The 24,507-nt window shown below is 41.3% G+C and overlaps 3 protein-coding genes across 6 annotated transcripts in view; 2 read left to right on the top strand and 1 right to left on the bottom strand.

The window, feature by feature from the left end:
- zgc:158766 (uncharacterized protein LOC100009641 homolog) overlaps positions 1 to 11,682 on the top strand; it is a 44,711-nt gene extending 33,029 nt beyond the window's left edge. For 2 of the 3 annotated variants that reach the window (XM_047150233.2, XM_053674765.1), the window contains exons 7-24: positions 189 to 275; positions 1,020 to 1,136; positions 1,235 to 1,333; positions 1,619 to 1,761; positions 1,939 to 2,077; positions 2,438 to 2,560; positions 3,044 to 3,205; positions 3,290 to 4,101; positions 4,201 to 4,450; positions 4,591 to 4,680; positions 5,252 to 5,476; positions 5,563 to 5,733; positions 5,827 to 6,004; positions 6,417 to 6,533; positions 7,484 to 7,729; positions 8,590 to 8,804; positions 9,516 to 9,581; positions 11,322 to 11,682. In XM_047150233.2, the coding sequence (XP_047006189.1) occupies positions 189 to 275; positions 1,020 to 1,136; positions 1,235 to 1,333; positions 1,619 to 1,761; positions 1,939 to 2,077; positions 2,438 to 2,560; positions 3,044 to 3,205; positions 3,290 to 4,101; positions 4,201 to 4,450; positions 4,591 to 4,680; positions 5,252 to 5,476; positions 5,563 to 5,733; positions 5,827 to 6,004; positions 6,417 to 6,533; positions 7,484 to 7,729; positions 8,590 to 8,804; positions 9,516 to 9,560 (3,219 nt within the window). In that variant the 3' untranslated portion in view covers positions 9,561 to 9,581; positions 11,322 to 11,682. The remainder of the gene's footprint in view (positions 1 to 188; positions 276 to 1,019; positions 1,137 to 1,234; positions 1,334 to 1,618; positions 1,762 to 1,938; positions 2,078 to 2,437; positions 2,561 to 3,043; positions 3,206 to 3,289; positions 4,102 to 4,200; positions 4,451 to 4,590; positions 4,681 to 5,251; positions 5,477 to 5,562; positions 5,734 to 5,826; positions 6,005 to 6,416; positions 6,534 to 7,483; positions 7,730 to 8,589; positions 8,805 to 9,515; positions 9,582 to 11,321) is intronic. The other variant, XM_017453001.3, reaches the window with a different exon arrangement.
- A 51-nt stretch (positions 11,683 to 11,733) lies between these two features.
- si:ch211-269k10.4 (uncharacterized protein LOC100150242 homolog) lies at positions 11,734 to 17,552 on the bottom strand. The gene is made up of 6 exons (XM_017453019.3): positions 17,412 to 17,552; positions 14,960 to 15,134; positions 14,666 to 14,785; positions 13,935 to 13,991; positions 13,718 to 13,846; positions 11,734 to 13,522 (listed from the first exon to the last, which is right to left on the bottom strand). The coding sequence occupies exons 2-6, from the start codon at positions 15,125 to 15,127 to the stop codon at positions 13,421 to 13,423; spliced, it is 576 nt and encodes a 191-aa protein (XP_017308508.1). The 5' UTR covers positions 15,128 to 15,134; positions 17,412 to 17,552; the 3' UTR covers positions 11,734 to 13,420.
- Positions 17,551 to 24,013, top strand: LOC108256311 (membrane-spanning 4-domains subfamily A member 4D). Of its 2 annotated transcripts, none has more exons than XM_017453017.3 (7): positions 17,551 to 17,688; positions 20,077 to 20,239; positions 21,394 to 21,516; positions 21,873 to 21,929; positions 22,068 to 22,160; positions 22,413 to 22,550; positions 23,549 to 24,013. In XM_017453017.3, the coding sequence occupies exons 2-7, from the start codon at positions 20,081 to 20,083 to the stop codon at positions 23,576 to 23,578; spliced, it is 600 nt and encodes a 199-aa protein (XP_017308506.1). In that variant the 5' UTR covers positions 17,551 to 17,688; positions 20,077 to 20,080; the 3' UTR covers positions 23,579 to 24,013. The 2 variants fall into 2 exon arrangements, with proteins under 2 accessions (XP_017308506.1, XP_017308507.1); XM_017453018.3 differs by having other exon boundaries at positions 17,660 to 17,694.
- Positions 24,014 to 24,507: the final 494 nt, after the last annotated feature.

Genomic DNA, 24,507 nt, shown 5'->3' on the forward strand with positions numbered 1-24,507 from the left:
CAAGCATGCAGCCAGCTGTCAAAACCTCAGTGCGCTTTTCATTGCCCTCGGTAATCCTGTCTAATCAGAGTCATACCGAATCCTCATACACGCCTCGTACGCCGTTACCGTGACGCCTCATAACGCGTTAACGCATTCAGTCTTATTGTTTTTGCCATCTGATTTTCTCTCTCTCGCCCCTCTTACAGGCTTCTCTGCCAAACGCACTTTACTCGGTTCTGTTGCTCTCGGACAAAGAGGCGTCCGTCAAGCTCGAGCGAGATTTCTCCGTTCCAGTGAGTGTATTCATGTGCATTCATGTAGCTGATGCTTTTATATATAACGCTACCTTGTGTGTTTTTCCACGCGGAAGACGAGAGAAGGCCGGAGCGATCGCAGGACAACATGGAAGAGGACGTCAGCAAGAGAAAAAAAATAATAATAATAATAATAATCTTCATTTTTGAAGTATTTCCTTTTGGCCTGCTTTTGTTTTGTACTATCCGTTTTTCTTCCTTATTAAACGTTAATGATTAATTCATGAAACTAGTATAGTTTTCTTCTTAAAAGAGAGAGAGAGACAGATAGAGTTTAAAAGAGAGAGAGAGACAGATAGAGTTTAAAAGAGAGAGAGACAGATAGAGTTTAAAAGAGAGAGAGAGACAGATAGAGTTTAAAAGAGAGAGAGAGAGTTTAAGAGAGAGAGACAGAGTTTAAAAGAGAGAGAGACAGATAAAGATTAAGAGAGATAGACAGAGTTTAAGAGAGAGAGACAGAGTTTAAAAGAGAGAGAGAGACAGAGTTTAAAAGAGAGAGAGAGACAGAGTTTAAAAGAGAAAGAGAGAGAGACAGATAGTTTAAGAGAGATAGACAGTTTAAGAGAGAGAGACAGAGTTTAAAAGAGAGAGAGAGACAGATAGAGTTTAAAAGCGAGACAGAGTTTAAAAGAGAGAGAGACACACACACATAAAACATAACCTCCACCTGGTGTGTGTGTGTGTGTGTGTGTGTGTGTGTGTGTGTGTGTGTGTGTTTCCCAGTGTGAAGTGTTAACTTCTCTGAAAGCTCTACTGAAGCACATCGACTCGTCTCAGCTCACACGAGACCTGGACGGCACTTTCCCCTACGACCATGACCACTACATCCAGTTTCGACAGGTATACAGACACACACACGCACACACACACACACACACACACACACACACACACACACACAGAAGGTATAACTCCTGCTAAACGTGTGTGTTGTGTAGAAAATGGAGCAGTTCTGCAGCAGCTGTAGCGCCGCCATCTCGTCCCTGCGGAGCTCCATAGACGTCCTGAACAGCAGCAGGAGCCTGGACACGGCCGAGGTCAGACTCGGTCTGGTGATACCGTCACACCTTCATCCAGAAAAGAAACTGTAGAGAGAGTCGAGAGCAGCGCGAGTGTATAAGTGCACGTTTATTAGCTTGATTCAGGGTTCAGTAGAAGGCACAGCTGTTTCTGATGTAGTTCAGACTCGCTCCTAAATCTGGTCCTGTTTATAAAAATATCTTTGGAACTCCATAGTAATTAACATGAAATAAAGTCTAACAGAAATCAGACTCGCAAGTCACGTCGTGTGTGTGTGTGTGTGTGTGCGTGCGTGCGTACAGGACGTGTCAGAGACGATCAGCCAGCAGAGGAACCTGATGAAGTGTGTGTTGGAGGACTCACAGTTGAACCGCCTCAGGCTGGAGGGCGGAACGTTCCTCGCACGTGTCAGGAAAGAGGAGACGAGCGAAACCCAGAGCTACAGGTACAACGCCATATACACAAACACACACACACACACACACACACACACACACACTGTATCTCTCATACACACACTATAGCTCTTATTCATACTCATACACACACACTGTATCTCTCATACACACATTACACCCCATACACTCACACACACACATTCATCCAAAATCACCTGACACAGGGACGCGCTGGACACAGCCTGCACGCTCTACAACCAGATGGATGAGGAGGTTCATAAACTCGTCATCCTGTCCAACAAATCCCTCCATCAGCTGGAGAACCTTCTGGAGCTGCGCACCTTCCAGGAGGAGACAGAGCGGGTGAGCTGGCAGGATCAAAGACATAATAAACATCACTTTAGTCCTTTAACGCACCGTATTTATGAGCGATGATTCTAATGAGAAATAATGTACCGCTTCACCGGATTAAAAACGGGGGCAGGCCGCTAGAGAGAGACAGTGTGAGAGAGATAAAAAGGGATTCATTCAGGTGAATTAGAGATGAGAATTGAGCTGTATCGGCTGTGGTGTGTGTCTGTGTGTGTCTGTGTGTGTGTGTGTGTGTGTGTGTGTGTGTGTGTGTGTGTGTGTGTGTGTGTGTTTAAAACGTTTCTGTACACTCCAGAATTAGCTCAGATATCTCAGTTATCAGTCATTTGTGGTTTGGATGTGTTCGGACAGATTAAACGCTGGTTCAGTGTGGAGGCGGAGAAGCACTTGGCTCCGCTGGACTCTCTCAGTTTTACCCTCAGTTCCCTGCAGGAAATGAGGCAGAGCCTGGAGCAGTTCACCGAGGAGGCAGCGGTAAGATGCGTCCAGATACGTCCACCTTGACCCACACAGTGTCGAATCAGAGTCGGCTCACATTGACGCAAAGTGACAAATCTGATTCGACTCATATTGACTCAAAGTTGCAAATCTGAGTCGACTCACATTGACTCATAAAGTGACGAATCAGAGTCGATTCACATTGACTCATAAAGTGACAAATCAGAGTCGAATCACATTGACTCAGTGGCACGAATCTGAGTTGACTCACCTTGACTCAAAGTGACAAATCAGAGTCGACTCACATTGACGCAAAGTGATGAATCAGACTCGACTCACATTGACTCAGAGTGACGCATCTGAGTCGACTCACATTGATTCAAAGTGTCGAATCAGAATCGGCTCGCTTTGACTCAGAGTGATGAATCTGAGTCGACTCACATTGACTCGCAAGGTGGTCACACAAGGTGGTCACAAACATTAGTACAATGGGTTTTTTTTTTACGTTATTGCACTCAGCTCCAGCAGAAGCAGGCGGCGGCATTGACGCAGGACCCCACACCAGTGTCCGGTTCCGCGTTACTGGAGCTGAAGCAGCACATGAACTCCGTCCTCCAGCGAGCACACACACGCAGGAACGAGCTGGACATCCTGATCAACCTCTACGAGTTCTACGAATCGGTAAACACACTCACAACCTGTGGATAGACACAACCTACACGTTGCATAGAACCTAACCGAACAAATGCGATCGTCGTCTTGCAGGCTCAGCAGTGGATGACACACTGCGAGGACTATTTCAAACATCTGGATTTGGAAGAGAACATCATGGGCTTGTCTCCTGAAGTTCTGCAGACATTGCAGGACTACCACAACGAGGCCACTAAGTTCTCCATGGAGAACTTCAGCTCTCTGAACGACACTGTTTCAACGCTGGGCAGTCCCCGCCAGCTCCACCACTGGAACCACATCTGGACGAAGTGCCAGGAGACCCGGAAACAGCTAGAGGAGGCGTTAGAGAGAGCGGCAGTGCGAGAGGAACCCTCACCCGGCTCTTCTCTAACCTCTGACCATTCGAAACCCAGGGAAATACCCGTAGCAGGCGTGGATTTGCAATGTGGAGAGAGCAGAAGTTCTCTCCCCGAGATTAAACACACCTACGAGTTCGAGGACGAGAAATCTCACTCGGCAGGTCCGTTCTCAAAAAACCAATCTCCTTCCGGATCTTTTCTTTTCCCTCCCGAGAGAGATAAACTCTCTTTACTGCCGCTGGACGACACGGACAGCGACTGCACCATCGACTCGTCTTATTCCTGTCGCTCGGAGCCCGGAGCCAGGCACCGCAGGCCTCCGCTGAAGAAGATGATGAAGAAGACGCTGAGCTCCGAGCTCTCGGGACACCACGGCTACCTGGGGGTCTACATCAGAGGGCTGGAACTCAGTAACAACACGTGTGTGGAGAAGAAGCTGCAGAGGCCACACATGAAGAGTCCAGTGCTGGCACGGACCAGGAGCCTCCCATCACCCTCCATAAGTCAGGGAAGACTGGGGGATGGTGAGAACAAGAGACAGAACAGGTGGGACACACACACACACACACACACACACACACACACTCTCTGTGAAAGTTGGATGGATGGATGAAATTAGTTAATTTTTCATTTTTTTGCATGCAGTAAAATCCAGCACATCATGGACGAGATGATCTCCACTGAGAGAGAGTACGTGCGTTCCCTCTCCTACATCATGGAGCACTACTTCCCGGAGATGGAGAGGCCGGACCTGCCGCAGGACCTCCGGGGAAAGCGCAGCATCGTCTTCGGAAACCTGGAGAAGCTGTGCGACTTCCACAGCCAGTACTTCCTGAAGGATCTGGAGCAGTGTGCACATTCCCCGCTTTCGGTCAGCACCTGCTTCCTGAGACACGTGAGTTCTTCACAAAACATCACACCGCCATCACAAACCCGTTTCTGCTTCTGGAAGACTCTAAATCCAAGAGGCATCACAGGAATGTCCGGGTCTTAAGGCCATTAAGTATAAACAACGTGTGTGTGTGTGATTGACAGGAGGACCTGTTTGGAATGTATGCTCTGTACAGTAAGAACAAACCGCGCTCCGACGCCCTGCTCACCAGCCACGGCAACGCTTTCTTCAAGGTGAGACACACCCGTCTGAGGCATTAGGTTAAACATCTCAGGTGCAGAATAAAGGCAGCGTGACGGAGATCCACTAAAGAAAACACCTCCATTCCTTCTGCGCTAAACCACTTTAATATTGTTTCTCAAAAACACTAATTTACATGAATTACCATAATAAAGTGAGGTGTATTAAAACAAACCGATAAGCTATTAGAGGGTGTGTTACACTGATTTTATCACAGGTGATATTTATTATTTTGTATATTATTAATTCATCTTTAGTAAGTGCTCTATTATGGTCAGGGTAGCGGCCATTTTGTATCTTGTACCCCCTCGGCCATTTTGTATCTTGTACCCCTTCGGCCATTTTGTATCTTGTACCCCCTCGGCCATTTTGTATCTTGTACCCCTTCGGCCATTTTGTATCTTGTACCCCGTCGGCTATTTTGTCGATTCCGCCCCAGAAACTCGGAGCTCAAAGTAAACCCTGAGTTTCCCACTCGGAATTACGACTTTGTGATGTCGTTCATGTGTGTTCAACAAAAAAGTTTCGCAAGTCTTCAAAACGCTGATGGGTTTTTTCCCGTAGTATAAGCAGGTGGAGCTGGAGGACAAGATGGACCTGGCGTCCTACCTGCTGAAGCCCATCCAGAGGATGAGTAAATACGCCCTGCTGCTGAAGGACCTGATAAAAGAGTGCAGCCAATCGCAGGAGCAGGAGCTCGCCGACCTCAGGACCGCCGAGGAAATGGTCAAGTTCCAGCTGCGCCACGGCAACGACCTGCTCGCCATGGACGCCATCAGAGGATGTGATGTAAGAAGCGCGTGTGATTCCGTTGCTCCAGTGCTTTTAGAGTTCAAGGACACGTGAGGTGATATTTTTACGTTACGGTTTTGTAGGTGAATCTGAAGGAACAGGGCCAGCTGAGGTGTCAGGACGAGTTCATAGTGTGGTGCGGACGCAGGAAGTACCTCCGACACGTCTTCCTTTTCGAGGACCTCATCCTGTTTAGCAAAACTAAAAAGATTGAAGGGGGATACGACATCTACATCTACAAGCAATCTTTTAAGGTGAAGGGTTTAAACATCTCAAACTCAGCACTAATCGCGTTATAACGAATCGATGGTTATACGGGTTAACATCATCGCTACCGTTTCCCGCAGACCGCAGAGATCGGGATGACGGAGAACGTGGGCGACAGCGGCCTCCGCTTCGAGATCTGGTTCCGGCGCAGGAAGTCCCAGGACACGTTCATCCTGCAGGCCAGCTCGGCCGAGAGCAAGGCAGCCTGGACCTCCATCATCGGCAAGATCCTGTGGAGACAAGCGCTCAGAAACAGAGGTCAGCTAACGCTACGTTCACATTAGCAAGTGACTACTCTCTCGTGTCACTTGTGGGCGTGGCCTGTCCACTGTTTTCAGCACCATCACGTCCTTCCTCAGCACTAAGTTTGGTTGCAGACTCAGCTCGGGGGCGTAGCCTAAAGTTTTTCAAGTTTGAGTTTATGTTAGAAGTGATTTGATTGGTAGCGATATTTAATTTTCGGTGACTACTGGCAAATGGGGCTTTATTCTGTCTGTGCAAGACAGTGCGCCCCCTGGTGGACAGGAGCAGTACTGATCATCTGTATTGAAATACCTGTATCTTAACCCCCATCTCTCAGATACCATGTAGCTTTATCCTGGTATTTCTCTTTCTCTCTCTCTCTCTCTCTCTCTCACACACACACACACACGTCTCTTCTGATCAATAGAGTTACGGATGCAGGAGATGGTCTCTATGGGAATCGGCAACAAGCCGTACATGGACATCAAACCGAGCGACGCAGCCATCAGCGACCGAGCTGTAGATTACATCATGAAAGGCACAGGTATGTCCACTTCTTATACTTCTTCACATCTCTCTCTCTCTGTTTGTGTATGTGCGTATGTGTGTGTGTGTGTGTGTGTGTGTGTGTCTATTTTTCTGTGTGTCTGTTTATTATTTATTTATCCTTAATGTGAAATATTAAAATAATCTAGAAGAATCTTTTGTGCATGGCAGCCGTTCTCTCTATCTATCTATCACTCTCCCGTTCTTTCCCTCCGATATTTACTCCTCCCTCTCTTTCTCTCTCGCTCTCTCTCTCTCTCCGTCATCCTCTCTTTCTCTTTCTCTCTGTCTCTCTCCCTTTCTCTGTCTCTCTCACTCCATGTTGACCTCTCTCTCTCTCTCTCTCTCTCTCTCTCTCTCTCTCTCTGTCCATTCTTTCCATCACTTTGTCTTTCTCTGGTTTATTTATAACTGTTTGTTTCTCCTTCTCTCTCTTTGTTCCTCTTTAACTTTTTCCCCTTTTATTCATCTACTCAGCTTTGTTTTTCTTCACCATCACCACTTAAGTCTCTCTCTCTCTCTCTCTCTCTCTCTCTCTCTCTCTCTCTCTCTCTCTCTCTGTATAAGACGGAGATACACTCTGCTGTCTTTCAGCGCCTCCTTTTCAAACACTCCTAAAACGATCTCTCATGCCTGGACCTGACTTTGTGTGTGTGAGAGAGAGAGAGGAGTTTTATAGATTCAAAAAGAATATGATCTCTATTTCCAGCAACTTCTCCTCTGCCAGTAAATGTATTTATGTAATAAAATACCCAGAGATATTAATATCACACTCATTTAATTGACCGTGCGGTAATCCCGCCTCTTCTCTGTTTTCATTGGCTGCCGTGTTTAATCAGTCGCGGTTATTTTAACCGCAGAGTTTGTTCCGACTGACCGATAGACAGAAGTCACGCGGATAAACAGACGTTGGTAAAACTGACGGATTGTCGCGTTTTATCTCCGCAGAGTCACGCACTCGTTCCTCCGTCTCCGTCTCCTCCTGCGACCACTCCAGCCCGTTCAAGAGACCGCACTCCACCATCTCCAACAGCAGCTCGTCCTCCTCCAGCAGCCACTCCTCGTCCTCCTTCATGAGCTCCCTCAACCTGCCGCTCTTTAGCTCCGCCCTCCACCCACCCCTCGCCCACTGGCACTACGACTGCATCGAGGAGGACGAGCTGGAGCACGACGCCGCCATGCAGCCCTCGATGAGTGAGTCCGCACGCACGTCTCACACGTAACGGAGGGCGCCATTAGTGAAGTGCTTGGACCCCGCAGATCGCTGCTTGTGACTAAATCAGTAGCAGTTGTTGCGAAACATCGCCTGTAGTAGAGTAGAGCGCTGTTAGACGAAGGGCAGCGTGATGGACAGACCTGGACATGCATGTGTGTGTGCGTATGTGTGTGTGAGTGTGTGTGTGTGTGTGTGTGTGTGTGTGGTTACAGCAGCAGAGGAAATGTAACAGGAAACACCTCCTACACCAGTGGCTGGGTTTTGTTTTTAAATAAACCATGACACTCTGTGAAGGATCTAGATGATGCTGTGGGTGTGGGTGTGTGTGTGTGTGTGTGTGTGTGTGTGTGTGTGTGTGTGTGTGTGTGTGGTTAAACTAGTGCAAACACAGAAGGGAGGCATAGAGCGCAACGGCTCATACATATTTTCTGAGAGTGCGTTTTTTACGAGAGCCGCAACAATGATCGGCAGGAGAGGTGACACGCTACCCTGCAGCCTCACACACACACACACACACACACACACACACGCACACACACACACGCGGGAGGGGGAATTGATTAGAATCACTCACCGGTATAATGATTGAGTTTCTTTGCATTAAACGATTCACTTCATCACAGGTTTATATTAATGCACTCCTGATTCGTCGCCGTTGCTATAGCAACACCCCGTTCCCGGGGACGTACACGGCAAACGGATTTTATAAATCTTTGATACGTCACTCAATATTTTAGAATGACGTCACACCGCACACACACACACACACAGGTGTTTATTCTTTAATGTGTTCTTTATTTGTGTGTGTGTGTGTGTGTGTGTGTGTGTGTGTGTGCAGTCACAGAGGGTTCCGAGTCGTCCTCTCACAGCACCTCGAGTGACGGCGTGAACAGCGTGAGCAGCGTGAGCGCTCTGTCCGTCCCCCGTCACTCGTCCCTCACCACCGACTCCTTCAGCAGCGAGTCGTCCTTCCTCTGCTCCTCCTCCGTCTCCTCGTCTCCCTCACACCGCTTCCACAAGGAGCTCAACGATACCAACAGCTTCATCACAGCGGTGAGATCTCACACACTCACACACACGCGCGCACAGTGATCCGTTCTCACAAACACACCACTATAAATGTCATTCCTGTAGCTTGACCCAAAGCTGCAGTGTTTTATATAGAAATGTGTCAGACACTGTGTGTATAAGCACTGAGTGTGTGTGTGTGTGTGTGTGTGAGTGTCAGATGTGACAGAGAACACGCACTCACTCACGGCTCGACCTTCTGATCAGTAGTTTGGTGTGAACGCTACACGGTCGCTCACGAACGAGGCTCACACACACTCCATCTTTCACCTGGAGAAAAGATTCCCAGATGGGCATAAACAGGAGTGCGGCCTGTCACGTGACCTCAAAGTGGCCTGTCATGTGACCTCAAAGTGGCCTGTCATGTGACCTCCATCCAATTCTGTACACAATGCAGTGAAATCACAGTGTGTGAGGTGTGTGTGAGGTGTGTGTGTGAGGTGTGTGTGTGAGGGGTGTGAAAGTGCATAAGCATGTACAGTATGTCTGCATGTGTGAGATGTGAGTGTGTGTGTTCACGTGCCTGTGTGTGTGTGTGTGTGTGTGTAAGTGCAGCTCTACACTGAGCTGAGCATTGTGTGTAAGCATGTTTGAGGATGTGTGTGTGTTTGTATGTACCTGTGTGTGTGTGTGTGTGTGGTTATTCCTCTACACTTCACATTTACACAGTGTGTGTGTGTGTGTGTGTTTTGACAGAACACTCAGTGTGTGGTGTGTGTTGGAATCAGCACGTCGGTGTGAGTGACATGGTTATAGATCTCAGTAAGTAGCACACAAGACAGGAAGCCCCACCCCTGCAATGCTGATGCTCCGCCCCCTTGTAATCATGGCTGTGCTTATCAGAGCTCTGACTGCACGACTGCTGATCTAGGATCAGATAATCAGTACCCAGTGCTGTGACTCTGATACACCTGGGGCTTGTGTGTGTGTGTGAGTGTGTGTGTGTGTGTGTGTGTGTGTGTGTGTGTGTGTGTGTGTGTTTGTGGGGTGATGGTGGTGGTGTGCACAGCAGCTTGTTGGTGTGTGGGTATTAAAGGGATGATGAGGCCTCATGGGGCTTGTGTTCGGGTCACTTTCAGTGCTTCATGTGCACGTTTTATTCTTTTTGTGTGTGTGTGTGTGTGTGTGTCTCACAGATAGTAGTAGTATTCATTTTATTGCCTTATATGATATACATGTGTCTCCTAGTTTATTATAAATCATCACTTTCATAAACTGTTCATTTTAGATTGACAGATTTTATATCACTATCACTTTATGCAAATTTTTATTTAATTATCTACTAAATAAACTAGTTTAAATAAACTATATATATATATATATATATATAGTTTTAACAGAGTATTGTGATTATATTGTAAACTGCATTAATACAAAAGCTTGAATATTTATTCCAGCTCTCTACACTCTATATAAAAGTATTCATTCAAATAAATATGAACAAACATGTTATATAAATGTAAATGTACCTTTTTTTCTGCAACAAATACCTTCAAATTTACTATTTAAACAGTACATTTACATTTATATTTTCTGCAATAAGTTTCAATTGATCATTTTTTTGCAGCAATACATTCAACTTTATTTTCTGCAGTATATAAGTTTACAGTTATATTTTTCCACAAGAAATATATATATATATATTTTAAAAAAGTATATTTTTTGCAACATGTGAGTTAAAATTTGTAATTTTTGCAACAAATACATTTACATTGATATTTTCTACAACAAATATGTTTCAATTGATATTCTTCCACATCAGATATGTTTAAATGTATATTTCCTGCAAAGGAAATTATTTATATTTCTGGAACGCATTTTTCAACAACTACATTGAAATCTATATTTACTAAACACACACACACACACACACACACACACACACACACACACACACACACATATATATATATATATACAGGGTGTACCAAAAGTCTCCATACATCGGGGGAAATTAACACTTTTGAGCAAAATGTCTTCCAAAATTTATATATATATATCTATACATTTCTTTCAGATAGCCTTTAAGAACGCCTTTAATAAAGACGAGCGTACAGAAATCATCCTCAGGGACGGATCAGGAAGCTGTCGCAAGCTTGTGACGAACGTGCAGTTACATGCATAACTACCGATGTGTTTACACCAGGTCATCCTGAGTGGAAGTGGAAGAGATGACTCTGTGTGTGATTACACAGAAACGCGAACATGTGGAGGATGTTTTATAAATAAATTGACATTTTGCCGAAGCGTTCATTTCCCCAAAGTGTGGAGATTTTTGGGACACACTGTATGTGTGTGTGTGTGTGTGTGTGTGTGTGTGTGTATATATATATATATATATAAAAGTGAGAAATCTACAACATCGTTCTATTCTGCATAATTTTTACACCATCCTTTACAAATGAACAAATATCAGAGAAACAGGACTGTAAAGTCGCACAGACTGTAAAAGGTTCCATGTTAAATAAGCTTTTTCTTCCTCTTCTTTTTTTCCCTCCAAAGCTGTGACACGCCTTCGACCCGACCCGACCCGACCCGCACCGCGCCACGGCGAGACGTGCAGCGTGTAAAACACCGAACTCTGCAGTACATACACGTTATTTCACACTGTTCCTACTTTTAAACGAATGGTTACGCAGTACTTAACCCCCGTCACACCGCTGGTACGTTACAGACTCGACACCCAGCGCACACAGCAACTCAAGCTAACTTTTTATCTTCAGAAAAAGAAAAAAAAAAAAAGCACAATTTGTTTTTGTTGTCGTTTTTGTTTATTGTAAGCGTGTTCTGTACAGAAATGTTTCCTCGTTAGCGTACTTATTTCTACAGCCGGCACAATTAATAAAATCATTTCCCAACATTCTGTCCGTCTCTTACGGTAAAAATGTTTTTACGTTTTTATTTATTTTATACATTTATTCATCTTTTTTTTTTTTTGCATGTTTAATTCATTAGTATTCGAGTAAAGATGTAAAAAGCCTTGAGAAACTGCAAACGAACTTCACACCACTCGCACTTCTCTATTCGACTCGACCACCACACGAACCGCAGGCTGCAAGCGCAGAGAACACAATTGCAGCAAGAAAACACAAAAGCAGAAGTTTCCAGCTTTTACGTCTAAACTCTACCAGCGTTAAATAATACACTGACAAAATGAACTAACTTTCTCTATGTTCAGTTAATTCAATGAAACGAACACATTAAAGGAATACGAACTTATGGCATTGATATTAAAATTAATATTAAATTCCACCCCTAGTATTAAACTATTATTAAGTTCTATTAAATTAACAGCAAATATATTTTATATACACACATGTTCTACGTTATAAAGTATACAATTTTTTGTCCACTTTAAAGAACATTCTAGCAATTCTTCTGAACTCTGAACTTTTTTTAATTCGCCGCATCAGCATTATATTGTATATATTTTATTTTATTATTTTTTCTAAATACGGTAATAATAATCGGACATCGTAAATTGTAAACCTGTGACACCGGGACGGATTCTCGGATATTATACAATCACACCGTTCCATTCAAGGGTGTTCATTCATTTCTTGCAAGCTGAAGCAGTTAAGCTTCACTTCTGCATTGGTTGTTCGTAAATGTCGTAATAATTCCTGTTTTAGTTGCCGGTTCACCCGCGCTTACATGAGACCCACTAAAAGCAGAAGCTTCAGGGTGCGTGTTCAGGGTGTGAAAACATTTTCACATGGTACAGGCTCTGTATTAGCGCTTACAGGCGAGTGGTTATAGGACCGGAAATATGAGAGAACGGGGACAGATGGGAACTTGTTCTGTGGACGTTCTACAACCTCAAACAGGACTGTAGATGTATAAAAAGTTTGACATATTCTTTTTTAGTAAATTAAAATTTGTAATCATTTGCGGTGAAGGAATAAAACACTCGGGCGGTCATAGGATGCTATATATATATATGTGTGTGTGTGTGTGTGTGTGTGTGTGTGTATATATATATATTTATCACACTACTGCATCACTGAGTATTTTATTACAACAGCACATCACAGATGTTTATATATATATATATATATATGTATAATATACTGTATATATACTGTATATATCTGCAGTTATACCAGTGACAGGAATTCTGGTTCATTCCAGTGAGTCAGTACATCATTTGACTCTTTCAGCTGCCAAACGACTCCTTGACATTTTGTCCTAGACTGAACAGAGTTTACGATTTCTTTTGTTTAATAAATGACGGCGAAGGGAAAGTAAGTCTCGAGTTTCAGCCTCAGTGGAACTCGTGCTCTGCTTGAAAGGGCGAAAACACTAAAGTATAATCGGACTTGATTACCGAAAAGATTCAAAGATTCTGTAGGTTTACATCGAAATATTTTTTTTTATCGAATTTATTTATACGCTGCAAGTGTAACATGTAAAACAAACAAAAGACAAACAAACTGCCTCATATATTCTCAGCTACGATTTCAGCTTGAACGCTTTCAGGCCGTTCTCACGAAGAAATATTGGGATGAAGAAGCTTTAGCGCGTCCGTTTAAATAACCGGACTTTGATCAGTTACTTGCAGCGGATTAAGTTTCCTTCTGGGTTTAAAGCTGAGAGCGGAGTCATTTCTTCTCGTGACGGCGTTTCTCTGCGTTAATCAGAAGGATGAGGACGGTGGAGACCAGCATGTCCAGCAACGTCACACACAGCACCAGGATTTCCACCTGTATAAAACACACACACACACACACACACACACACACAGTAAATAAGTTCAGTCATAGTTAACACTGCATGTTAAAAGAACCAGAACAAAACACCAAACTTTGATATTTTGGCTGATTTCAGCTGTATTTCTAGTTTGTTTTCTTCCAAATGTTTTTTTTAAGCCCAGAAATATTCAGTTTGAATCTGAGGACCTCATGTTCCAGCTTTTTCTCCTGCTTCACAGGGTCACGGATAGCGTTATACTCGGCTAAATCCACACACAGCAGCACGGCTCCAATCGCAGCTACGACCAGGCAGAAGATGTTGGAGTGAAAACACATCTGCGGGAGAAAACGAACACGTCGAGCGTTTGAGAAAGAAACAGAAAGAAACGTCGTTATTGCACGTGTATAAGGCAGAGACGTGAACCTGTAAGATTGTGGGGTGTCTGTAGAGCAGCATGGAGAAAAGTCCAGCAATCAGGAACTGAAACATAACACGAAAAGAAAAAAAGCAAGATTTATAGCACAAAGAGTTCCTGGAAAGCAACGTCGTAAATAAAGAACTGTACGTCAATGTATATACAGCATAGGGAATAAAACACTGTGTGTGTGTGTGTGTGTGATTATAGCACAGCAATTTGCCCATAATTACAGTTTTTAATTTATTAAAGCAAAGTGTTTCATGCTTTCTTTTTATCCAGTTACAGATACATTTAATGTTGTGGAATTTCTAGACATGCGAAAGAAGTTGGACAAGTTGCTCTTTCATTTTATTTTTACACCGGAGCTAAGATGCTGATTATAATTAGACAAGATGTCTTATCTGAGCTTTCACAGGAAGAGTTCATCTTTTAATCTGCATCATATTTCCTACAGCTTTAGGAGGCACGGCCGGTGGAGGGGGGGGGGGGGGCTGGGGGGGGGCTGGGGGAGGGGGGAGTCTGGGGGGGGGGGGGAGTCTGGGGGCGGAGGGGGTTGGAGTGATACTAAACTGTGCTATATGGATGACTACAAACTACAAAAACAAGAATCAGACACCAATCATGTCCTGAAAAAAAAGGTTTTTAATTTTTTTTGGTGTTGTTTTTGTTTATTTGTTTGCAGATTGCTCCCTTAAACCTTTTCTGAGATATTTATAACATAATAATTTTTTTTTACCAGAATGCCAGTGATGATGGGGACTCTGAACAAGATGAGGAACAGGTGATTAATTGGGAAGGACACAGCAAACATGACTCCGAGTCCAATGCTCAAAACACCACTGCTGATCTGCACGGCCTAGGGAGGGGGAGGGGGGGAGGGGGCGGGAGAGAGAGGGGGGGGGCGGGGGAGAGAGAGAGAGAGAGATTAACTCATTGATAAGAACTGGAGAATAAGCAGAAAGAGGGTATTTCGGTTTATTTTTTGAATACACTCATAAGTGAGTGTTAATGGTGCAGTAAGCGATCTTACGGCCCAGACTGCCGGTTCTCTCTTCAGAAGCTGGTGCAGAGGAAGTTCTGGGGCAGGAATGAGCTCAGAGACTCTGTAATGTTTAATCAGTGGGCCCTCGTCTTCCCGATGCCCACGTCGCGCCGAGTGATCCTCCATCACATCCATAGATAAATTAACACACGCCATCACACGGCTACGGTAAACAGGAGTTAACACAGACAAGTCGCGTTTATGAATACACATTTATCAACCAAAAATTACAAACAAGTCATTTTTACACACGTCACATTTACACACACGTCACATTTACACACAGGTTACATTAACACACACAAGTCACATTTACACACGTCACATTTACACACAAGTCACATTTACACAAGTCACATTTACACACACGTCACATTTACACACGTCACATTTACACACGTCACATTTACACAAGTCACATTTACACACAAGTCACATTTACACACAAGTCACATTTACACACACGTCACATTTACACACGTCACATTTACACACAAGTCACACTTACACACAAGTCACATTTACACAAGTTACATTTACACACAAGTCACATTTACACACGTCACATTTACACAAGTTACATTAACACACACAAGTCACACTTACACACAAGTTACATTTACACAAGTCACATTTACACAAGTCACATTTACACAAGTCACATTTACACACAAGTCACATTTACACACGTCACATTTACACAAGTCACATTTACACACACGTCACATTTACACACAAGTCACATTTACACACGTCACATTTACACAAGTTACATTTACACACACAAGTCACACACACAAGTCACATTTACACACGTCACATTTACACAAGTCACATTTACACACACAAGTCACACTTACACACAAGTTACATTTACACAAGTCACATTTACACACAAGTCACATTTACACACAAGTCACATTTACACACACGTCACATTTACACAAGTCACATTTACACACACAAGTCACACACACAAGTCACATTTACACACGTCACATTTACACAAGTCACATTTACACACACAAGTCACACTTACACACAAGTTACATTTACACAAGTCACATTTACACACAAGTCACATTTACACACGTCATATTTACCCACACATCACATTTACACACAAGTCACATTTACACACAAGTCACATTTACACACAAGTCACATTTACACACAAGTCACATTTACACAAGTCACATTTACACAAGTCACATTTACACACAAGTTACATTAACACACACAAGTCACACTTACACACAAGTCACATTTACACACAAGTCACATTTACACAAGTCACATTTACACACAAGTTACATTAACACACACAAGTCACACTTACACACAAGTCACATTTACACACAAGTCACATTTACACAAGTCACATTTACACAAGTCACATTAACACACGTCACATTTACACAAGTCACATTTACACACAAGTTACATTAACACACACAAGTCACACTTACACACAAGTCACATTTACACACAAGTCACATTTACACAAGTCACATTTACACACGTCACATTTACACACGTCACATTTACACACGTCACATTTACACACAAGTCACATTTACACACAAGTTACATTAACACACACAAGTCACACTTACACACAAGTCACATTTACACACAAGTCACATTTACACAAGTCACATTTACACACGTCACATTTACACAAGTCACATTTACACACAAGTTACATTAACACACACAAGTCACATTTACACACAAGTCACATTTACACACAAGTCACATTTACACAAGTCACATTTACACACAAGTCACATTTACACACAAGTCACATTTACACAAGTCATATTTACACACAAGTCACATTAACACACAAGTCACATTTACACAAGTCACATTTACACACAAGTTACATTAACACACAAGTCACACTTACACAAGTCACATTTACACAAGTCACATTTACACAAGTCACATTCACACACAAGTCACATTTACACAAGTCACATTTACACAAATGTCACTTTTATGAACAAATCACATTTACAAACAAGTCACATCTAATTAACAAGTAACCTTTACACACAAGTCACATTTACAATCAATACTCATAAGAATAAAAGTAAAAATGCAGGTTTGTGTACAGATCATATCCTTCCTTCCTAACTTCCTTCCTTTACTCCTTTCTTTCTTTACATGAATAGGAAGTAATATGATTTACATGTATCATGTACAGTAGCATGATTTCAAGTGAATAGTTACTCCTCTCCACTGTGTTTCTTTTTTTGTCAGCGTTTTTACGTCAGCGTTCAGTCCCGTCGGCTTCCTAATAATAATCTAGCTAAAAAACATCATTACCTACATTAACACCAAAAACCAATCGCTATTACAATTTTAACAATCACGAAACACTCCTAAAAACCTCCCTATGAGTTTCCCTTACAGCTCTCGATCCGAGACTCACTGTATCAGGAATCCTCCTGCGTCCTCAGAGAAGCGACCGCCAGCCAACAGCGACAAACACGGTCCCGTGAAAATGAAGTCAATAAAACTCTGAGCAGCCTCGGTTCAGAGCGTGCGTTCAGCAGAAAGCTGATGAGAAAATCATTTCCATCCTCACTTCATGTACTGCAGCTCTGATGAAGAGGAAATAGAGTGCGGACTGACGAAACCACGGAAAGAAAAAAGGCGGTGGTTCAACTGAACTCAAACTCTCTCAGACCAGGCGCCGGACAACAGCCGTAAGTGTGAGCTCTCAAACATTTACCTTTAAAAAGTGTTAACTTTATCAACTATTCACTAGAAATACAACTAGAAGTACTATGTTTTGTTTAGTTTATTCATAGCTTTCTATTTTTTATTCATTATTCATACTTACAATAAGAAGTAATAATAATAATAATAATAATAATAATAATAATAATAATAATAATAATAAAGCCTAACTTAAAGTTAACTTATTGCTTATTATTTTTCCTTATTATGTTTTATGTTTGTCATATGTTGTTTTTAAAGTCGTATTAATTACATAAAAAAATATATATTACATATACTGTATGTGAATAGATTTGACATTTTATATATATATATATATATATAGCATGTTATAACACAAATACAAAAATATGGTTTTTTATACACACACACACATATATATATATATATATATATATAGTAAACGGTCTGCACTTATATAACACTTCTTTTTTAAACCTTAGCAGTCCTACAAAGCGTCTCACGCTGTTTCTTAATCACCCATTCACACACACTCACACTCACACGCCTGTCATCGGGAGCAACTTGCGTAGGGCTCACGATTTTTTTTTTAAATTTATATTACACAAAATCGAAGATGTATAGCTTTAATTATATTATACATAAGACTTATATGGTCTGTGCATGTTCAGTTTTGTTCAATTGCCGTGTAGCTTATTAGTTTTTCATATTCATATTTAATACTGACGTGTTATTTTGAGGTTTTATTTTATATAGGTTTTATATGTATATATGTCATTAAAAAAAAATTTTTAAACATCATATATTACATATATGATATAAGGTTTATAGCTTACCATGTTTATTCATTTAATATTGGTTATTTTTAGTGCATTTATTTAACAAAGTGCTCACAATGATGTTACATTTACTGCATATTTCACAAAATCTAAGATATAAATATACAGTATGTACAGTACTGTGCAAAAGTCTTAGACACATGCAAAGAAATGCTGGAGAGCAAAGATGCCTTCAAAAATAATGAAATTAAATGTTTCTCCATTTGAAAAAAATACTATAAAGAGCAGTAAACATTAATAAATGATTTGTTTTTTAAAAAAAAGAAAGAAACAGAAGTAGTCTCAGGTAGAATTAGTGCCGGTTTATAAGGAATTGAGCTGTAAGTGTTACTGAGCATCTTGCAGAGCCTGACACGGTTCTTCTGGAGATTTTGCAGCAAAATCCAGCCGTCTTTATTGTGTTTTTTGTCTGAAAAGTGTCTCTTACCACTTAATACTCTGCTTTCTTTACTGACATACTAACATTTTACTGTAACATTTAATTTTGTGCTGGAAAACTAATGTTTGGGAATCTAAAATGGTTTTTTTTTCTTACTCAGTAATGTAGAAAGTCATCAAAGAAAAATCTATAACAAAGTTTGTACTAAAATAAATAGGCACAGAACGTGTGTCTGTGCATGTCTAGACTGATTCAAGTAAACGTGTGTCCAGTTTTATTCAGTTTAATTACAGCTTCTCAGTGCTGCAGGATAAAAATGTACACAATCTTCACTCACATTTGCACATTTTGTACATTCTCCCTGTTCTCTCTTTCCAGACTTCACATTCTCCTTCAAAAAGATCTTCATGTTACTGAAGTGTGATACATTAGTGTAAATACACCGATCAGCCATAAGATTAAAACCACCTGTCTAATTGAGTGTAGGTCCCCGTGTCCTTGTGCCTCTGAACCTGCTCTGAGGCGTCAAGGCATGGACTCTACAAGACCTCTGAAGGTGTGCTGTGGGATCTGGCACCGAGATGTTAGCAGCAGATCTTTTAAGTCCTGTAAGATGCGAGGCGGGGCCTCCGTGGATCGGACTTGTTGGTCCAGAACGTCCCACAGACGCTCGATCGGATTGAGATCTGAGGAATTCGGAGGCCGAGTCAACACCTTGAACTCTTTATGTTCCTCAAACCGTTCCTGAACAGTTTGCAGTGTGTCACTGAAAGATATCACAATTTGGCCCTTGTCAAAGTCTCAGATCGTTACGCTCGCCCATTTTTCCTGCTTCCAACACGTCAACTTTGAGAACTGAATATTGACTTCCTGCCTAATAGATACACCCCACCTCTCGGGAGCTGCCACTGAAACCAGATAATCAACGTTATTCACGTCACACTTCAGTGGTTTTAATGTTATGGCTGATCAGTGTATGTAGGTTTTATGCGGCTTTGTCTTAACATGAAAGAGATCAGAGTGAGGAAACCTCGATTAACACTACATGTCAAATCTATGAACCTTAAAGACTTCTTTGTGCCGTGTGCAGATAAGCGTAGTGTTCCTGGACACTTGTCATTGTCTCTCGCTGTATACGAGATGAAGTCACATTCACTCCTTTCACTTTCCTCCAGAACAATGAGGTACACGTTCAAACCGGATGACTGCATGGTCATCACCATCCCTATCGGGAGCATCAGGAACGCCGGAGAGGGACAGCTCATGCCCGACAAATTCACCTGCAGGTTCAAGGACACCTACAAAGTGTTTCAGCGGGGTCGCCCCAAAGCACTCGGGGTAGGACGACTCACGGCACGATTAGAAATGTGTACCGATTTTCACTTTTCGGTTTTTAGATTTATATTCATATTTATATTCACTGACCAAAAAGTCACGTGACATACAAGTCGGTCAGAATCTACAGGGTAGAAAACAGCGTGTGTGAAATAGGATTTATCACGTGATGTATGTCCTATGTTGAGTTCAGATCTCTCACTGACGACGTTTACACGGACAGCAGTAATCTAATTATTGACCTTATTCCGAGTAAGATAATATTGTGATTAAGGTGTTTACATGAGTCGCTTATAGAATACTTTCATGTTCCCATTTTACATGTTCTAGAACATAGTTCGATTAACAGCACACGTCATTACGTCACCGCGCCACGCCGTCCCTCCGGAAGTTCACGTATCAACATACAGTTGGTCTTTGTTATGGTACCGTATACAGTTTGGGGTGTTTTTATTTATTTATTTATTTTTTACGAACGCTTTAAGTGCGGTTAATTATTAGTCGTGCTGTACGTGCAAATAGACGACCGCTTGAAGCCGTGGGCTGCGTCTCAAACCGCGTACTTACCGTCTATATAGTAGCCGAGATACATGTATTTCTCCCACTACAGGCCTATAGTAGGTAAGTATGCGGTTTGGGACGCAGCCGAACTCTCTTGTTCGCCGTAAAACGGTTGAGCGCTGCCGTGTGTGATCGTGAAACATACAAGAAACGTTTTGATCGTGGTGTGATACTGAGGCGTAATCTTGTCAAACAGATCATTATTAACATTTAATAGATGATAGAATTTTGTTGTTGTATTCATTCGCACACGATAATGAATTCATCGGCAGTGACTCCGCCCGGTGTTTCGCATCAAATCGCAAATTCATCAGGGCAAACACGCAAAACCAGACAACGTGTGCTATACTGTTCATGTGAAAGACTTTTACTAACACTGTTTGCGTGTTTTTATAAATACTCATTATACGTAAACCTGTGTTTAAACACGGTTCTGTATATTATCATTATATACTGTTTGTTTTCTCTATATTTCTATACCTGTTTATCTGTATATCTTTATACCTATATTCTTATCTTACATGATCTTTTAAAAGATCATATCTGGTATAATAAACACTGTTACAGTTGTGTTTGTTCGTTCTTTTGTGTTTAAGGCAGCTCAGATCATCGTTGCAGTTTTTATCATGTGTTTGGGAGGACTCTTGGTCAGCTGGGATGGCAGGTGTCACCCTTCTTTTGTTCGAGCTTGTTTTATCTACATTATTCCCTGCATCCTGGTGAGACAGTGGTGTTGTCCGAGTTTACATTTAAAAAAAAATGTTCACTTCTCTCACTCAGAGTCTACTTTGAAGAAATAGTTAACAAAAACATATACAGTATATATGAATAACGTAATGATATTAGCTGAAACAATGACATTGATTATGTTTATACCGCGTTCTTCAAGGCTAGTGAGAGAACAGCTGAAATTAAGAACCAGACATTTATTTGAATGATGGCTTTATAGAGCAGAAGGAAATGTGGAAGGATCATCCAGCTATCTGAAACACTTTATTAGTCAATTACAAATTTGTTTTGAATTTATTGCATTGTCTCACACACCACAGACAGATAAATATTTCTTTCTTTCTAGTATATACTGTGTGGCGTTCTGTCGATCTCCGCAGGACACACTCCGTTAATGCCCATTGTACGTACAAACTCCACACGCTATACTTTCTAATCATTTGGTTATGGATTTGATGGAACGCTTGTTGTTTCTTTAGGTGCCAGTCATGAGTCAGTTTGCCTGGAAATTGATCAATTTTGTATCTGTCTTTGGAAACAGATGAAGGCATCGTTTGTCTTCAACATCATTGGACTTTTCTCAGCAGTTATCATTACAACCATTGGTCTGATCTTCAGTTCTACAGTTCATTGGGTAATTATTTGTAATAATTCTCAATGACACATGTCTATTTACACATATAGCGATTTCAGGACATCACAGTATAAACATAGTTTCTCCCATTGTTTTCTCCCAGCTCCTTACAGAGCTTATTTTAAAATAGTGTTTGTGTGACATGATCATCAGTGTTACATGGTCAGATCTGTAATTAGCACAATACACATGACTTACAACAAAGAGATTTCTGATCTATATCTTGAATTCGTATCTTCCCTTCCCTCACAGGCTTATTTTCAGTCAGATAAAATGTGTGTAGGACTGAGCGTGGTGATCTCAGTGTTGTACGCATTTGAGTTTCTCCTCTCTGTGATTCTGATCTACTGGGAGAGTAAAGGCTTGTGCCGAGCTCATTTCAACAGCCTGGTAATGCACAAAGATCATTTACATTCATTTAAAACACACATGTAAGATACTACAGAAACTAGAAACCAGGAACAGAAATGCAGGAAGTATTTTAAAACAAAACAACAGAGAGACTCAACAGAACAACAGAGCTTTACGACAGATTTTCCCTTCTAGCACGATAAGAACCCTTAATTATGCAAAAAAAACACCTGAAGAACCCCTATTTATAATTAAGGTACCAAGTACCAAGAGATAAATAAATAATAAACTCCTGACATGTTCAAGAAAATAATGAACAATCAATTGGACCTTGTTCAGTGTATAAATAAAGCTTAGCTTTCAACAAAGCGTTCTACTTGGAACCCTTTCTGATAGGGAAACATTCTGTCTCGGGTTCTACACAGAACGTTTAAAGGGACAACTGAAGAACCCTTAATTAAGGGTACTAGATTTACCATATTACTAGAAAGCTTAGAAGCTCTTATTTTATTGTTTACTCGCGTAATTATCCATAAAACATGATTTCTTTTGTTTAGAACTTGGATCGTGCGGACTGTTGTAAATGTAAGAGAAGCACGGGAAATAATGACATGTTAGAAAAGAAAACATTAGGAACATATTACACGTGACTACAGCGCATAAAAAAGGAAATGAGATAAACTCAGATAAACTGAGAAAACCTCTGATTAAAGCATAAAGTGCTCGGTGTAGATGAATTAGAAACCCTCAGACAGAGGAGTGTTCATATAAAAATGATAAAATATCCTTCCCTATATTGAGATATTACTATTTATATTCCTCATTCTACACTAAGCATGGAGAGATATTCAACTATTATATACTGTTTTGTTTTTTTTTAATCACAGTGCTACGTTAGTGTAGATTTTTGAACCCGAAAAGGACACGTGGACCTCGTTTCAGACACGTTTGTCCAAAATAACGTCTCCTAAAAAGACAGCTTTATCTATACGTGTCTATTATTCATGAAAATCATTTTGTCCCGCTTTTCACTTCAGCCCATGATCACACTGAAGCAGGACACGTGAGCTGTGATGGACCGAAACTGGACCATGATATCATAAGACAACTGTTTAGTGACCTTTGACCTCAGATAAGTTGTGTCTTTGTCGCGTCTGTTGAACAACTCCTCGTTTAATCATATCCCTGTAATTAAGTGGAACAAGGCTTTTGCGCTTACTTATGACTTGTTTCTTTGACGAGCTGCTTGTTAATAAGCTGTTGTGATGTGTTTGATTTTGCATGTTTAAAAAGTACAAATATAAAGTGAAATATTTTATATATATATATGAATTCAAGTATGAACTATGATAAAGAAAGAACATTTAAATTATAAACACAATAGAAGACTCCTTGAAAACTTATGTTTTTTTCTTATCTTTTTATTATAAAATTATCTTTTCATTCTTGTTCTGTTTTGTATGACATTGCGTATTAAACCGTATGTTGGCTACATGACAGAAGTGTGTGTGTGTGTATGTGTGTATGTGTGTGTGGGAAAGAAAGGTGTGAAAATGTCTTTGCAGACCAGCTCAACATTTCCGGCATGTTTATTCAGTGAGATGGAGTCTGTATAAAGACATGGAGCACAAAATGTTTGAATTACTTTTATCCCTTTATAAAGATTTAATATAGAAGTTATGTGTAGCAATAAAAACCATGCCTACACGTGTTTCCCTATCGGGAAAATTATTACTGTGTATTAACATCATTACTGTGTGTTAGATTCGAAGGAAAGGAGCAATCGGACTGAGTGCTTCATGAAAATAACACTTACTTCAGCCTATGTGTGAAGTCGCAGCTCTCTCTGTGTGTGTGTGTGTGTGTGTGTGTGTGCGTGTGTGTGCGTGTGTGTGTGCATGTGTGTGTATGTGTGTGTGTGCGTGCGTGTTTCAGTTCTTTGTGGTCAGTTAAAGGGAAAGCTATTGTTGCAGTAGCTGTATTACTTCATGGTTTT

Source organism: Ictalurus punctatus, chromosome 23 (assembly GCF_001660625.3).
Source record: "Ictalurus punctatus breed USDA103 chromosome 23, Coco_2.0, whole genome shotgun sequence".
In the NCBI taxonomy this organism is placed as follows: domain Eukaryota; kingdom Metazoa; phylum Chordata; class Actinopteri; order Siluriformes; family Ictaluridae; genus Ictalurus; species Ictalurus punctatus.

Excerpts from the sequence above, each read along its gene's own strand:
- si:ch211-269k10.4 (XM_017453019.3), bottom strand. The coding sequence starts at position 15,127 with ATGGCGTGTGTTAATTTATCTATGGATGTGATGGAGGATCACTCGGCG. Across the intron at positions 13,847-13,934 it reads GACACCCCACAATCTTACAG|ATGTGTTTTCACTCCAACAT; the intron begins GTTCACGTCTCT and ends TTTCTCCCGCAG. Across the intron at positions 13,523-13,717 it reads AGAAAAAGCTGGAACATGAG|GTGGAAATCCTGGTGCTGTG; the intron begins GTCCTCAGATTC and ends TGTTTTATACAG.
- LOC108256311 (XM_017453017.3), top strand. The coding sequence starts at position 20,081 with ATGAGGTACACGTTCAAACCGGATGACTGCATGGTCATCACCATCCCT. Across the intron at positions 20,240-21,393 it reads GTCGCCCCAAAGCACTCGGG|GCAGCTCAGATCATCGTTGC; the intron begins GTAGGACGACTC and ends TTTGTGTTTAAG. Across the intron at positions 21,517-21,872 it reads ACATTATTCCCTGCATCCTG|TATATACTGTGTGGCGTTCT; the intron begins GTGAGACAGTGG and ends CTTTCTTTCTAG.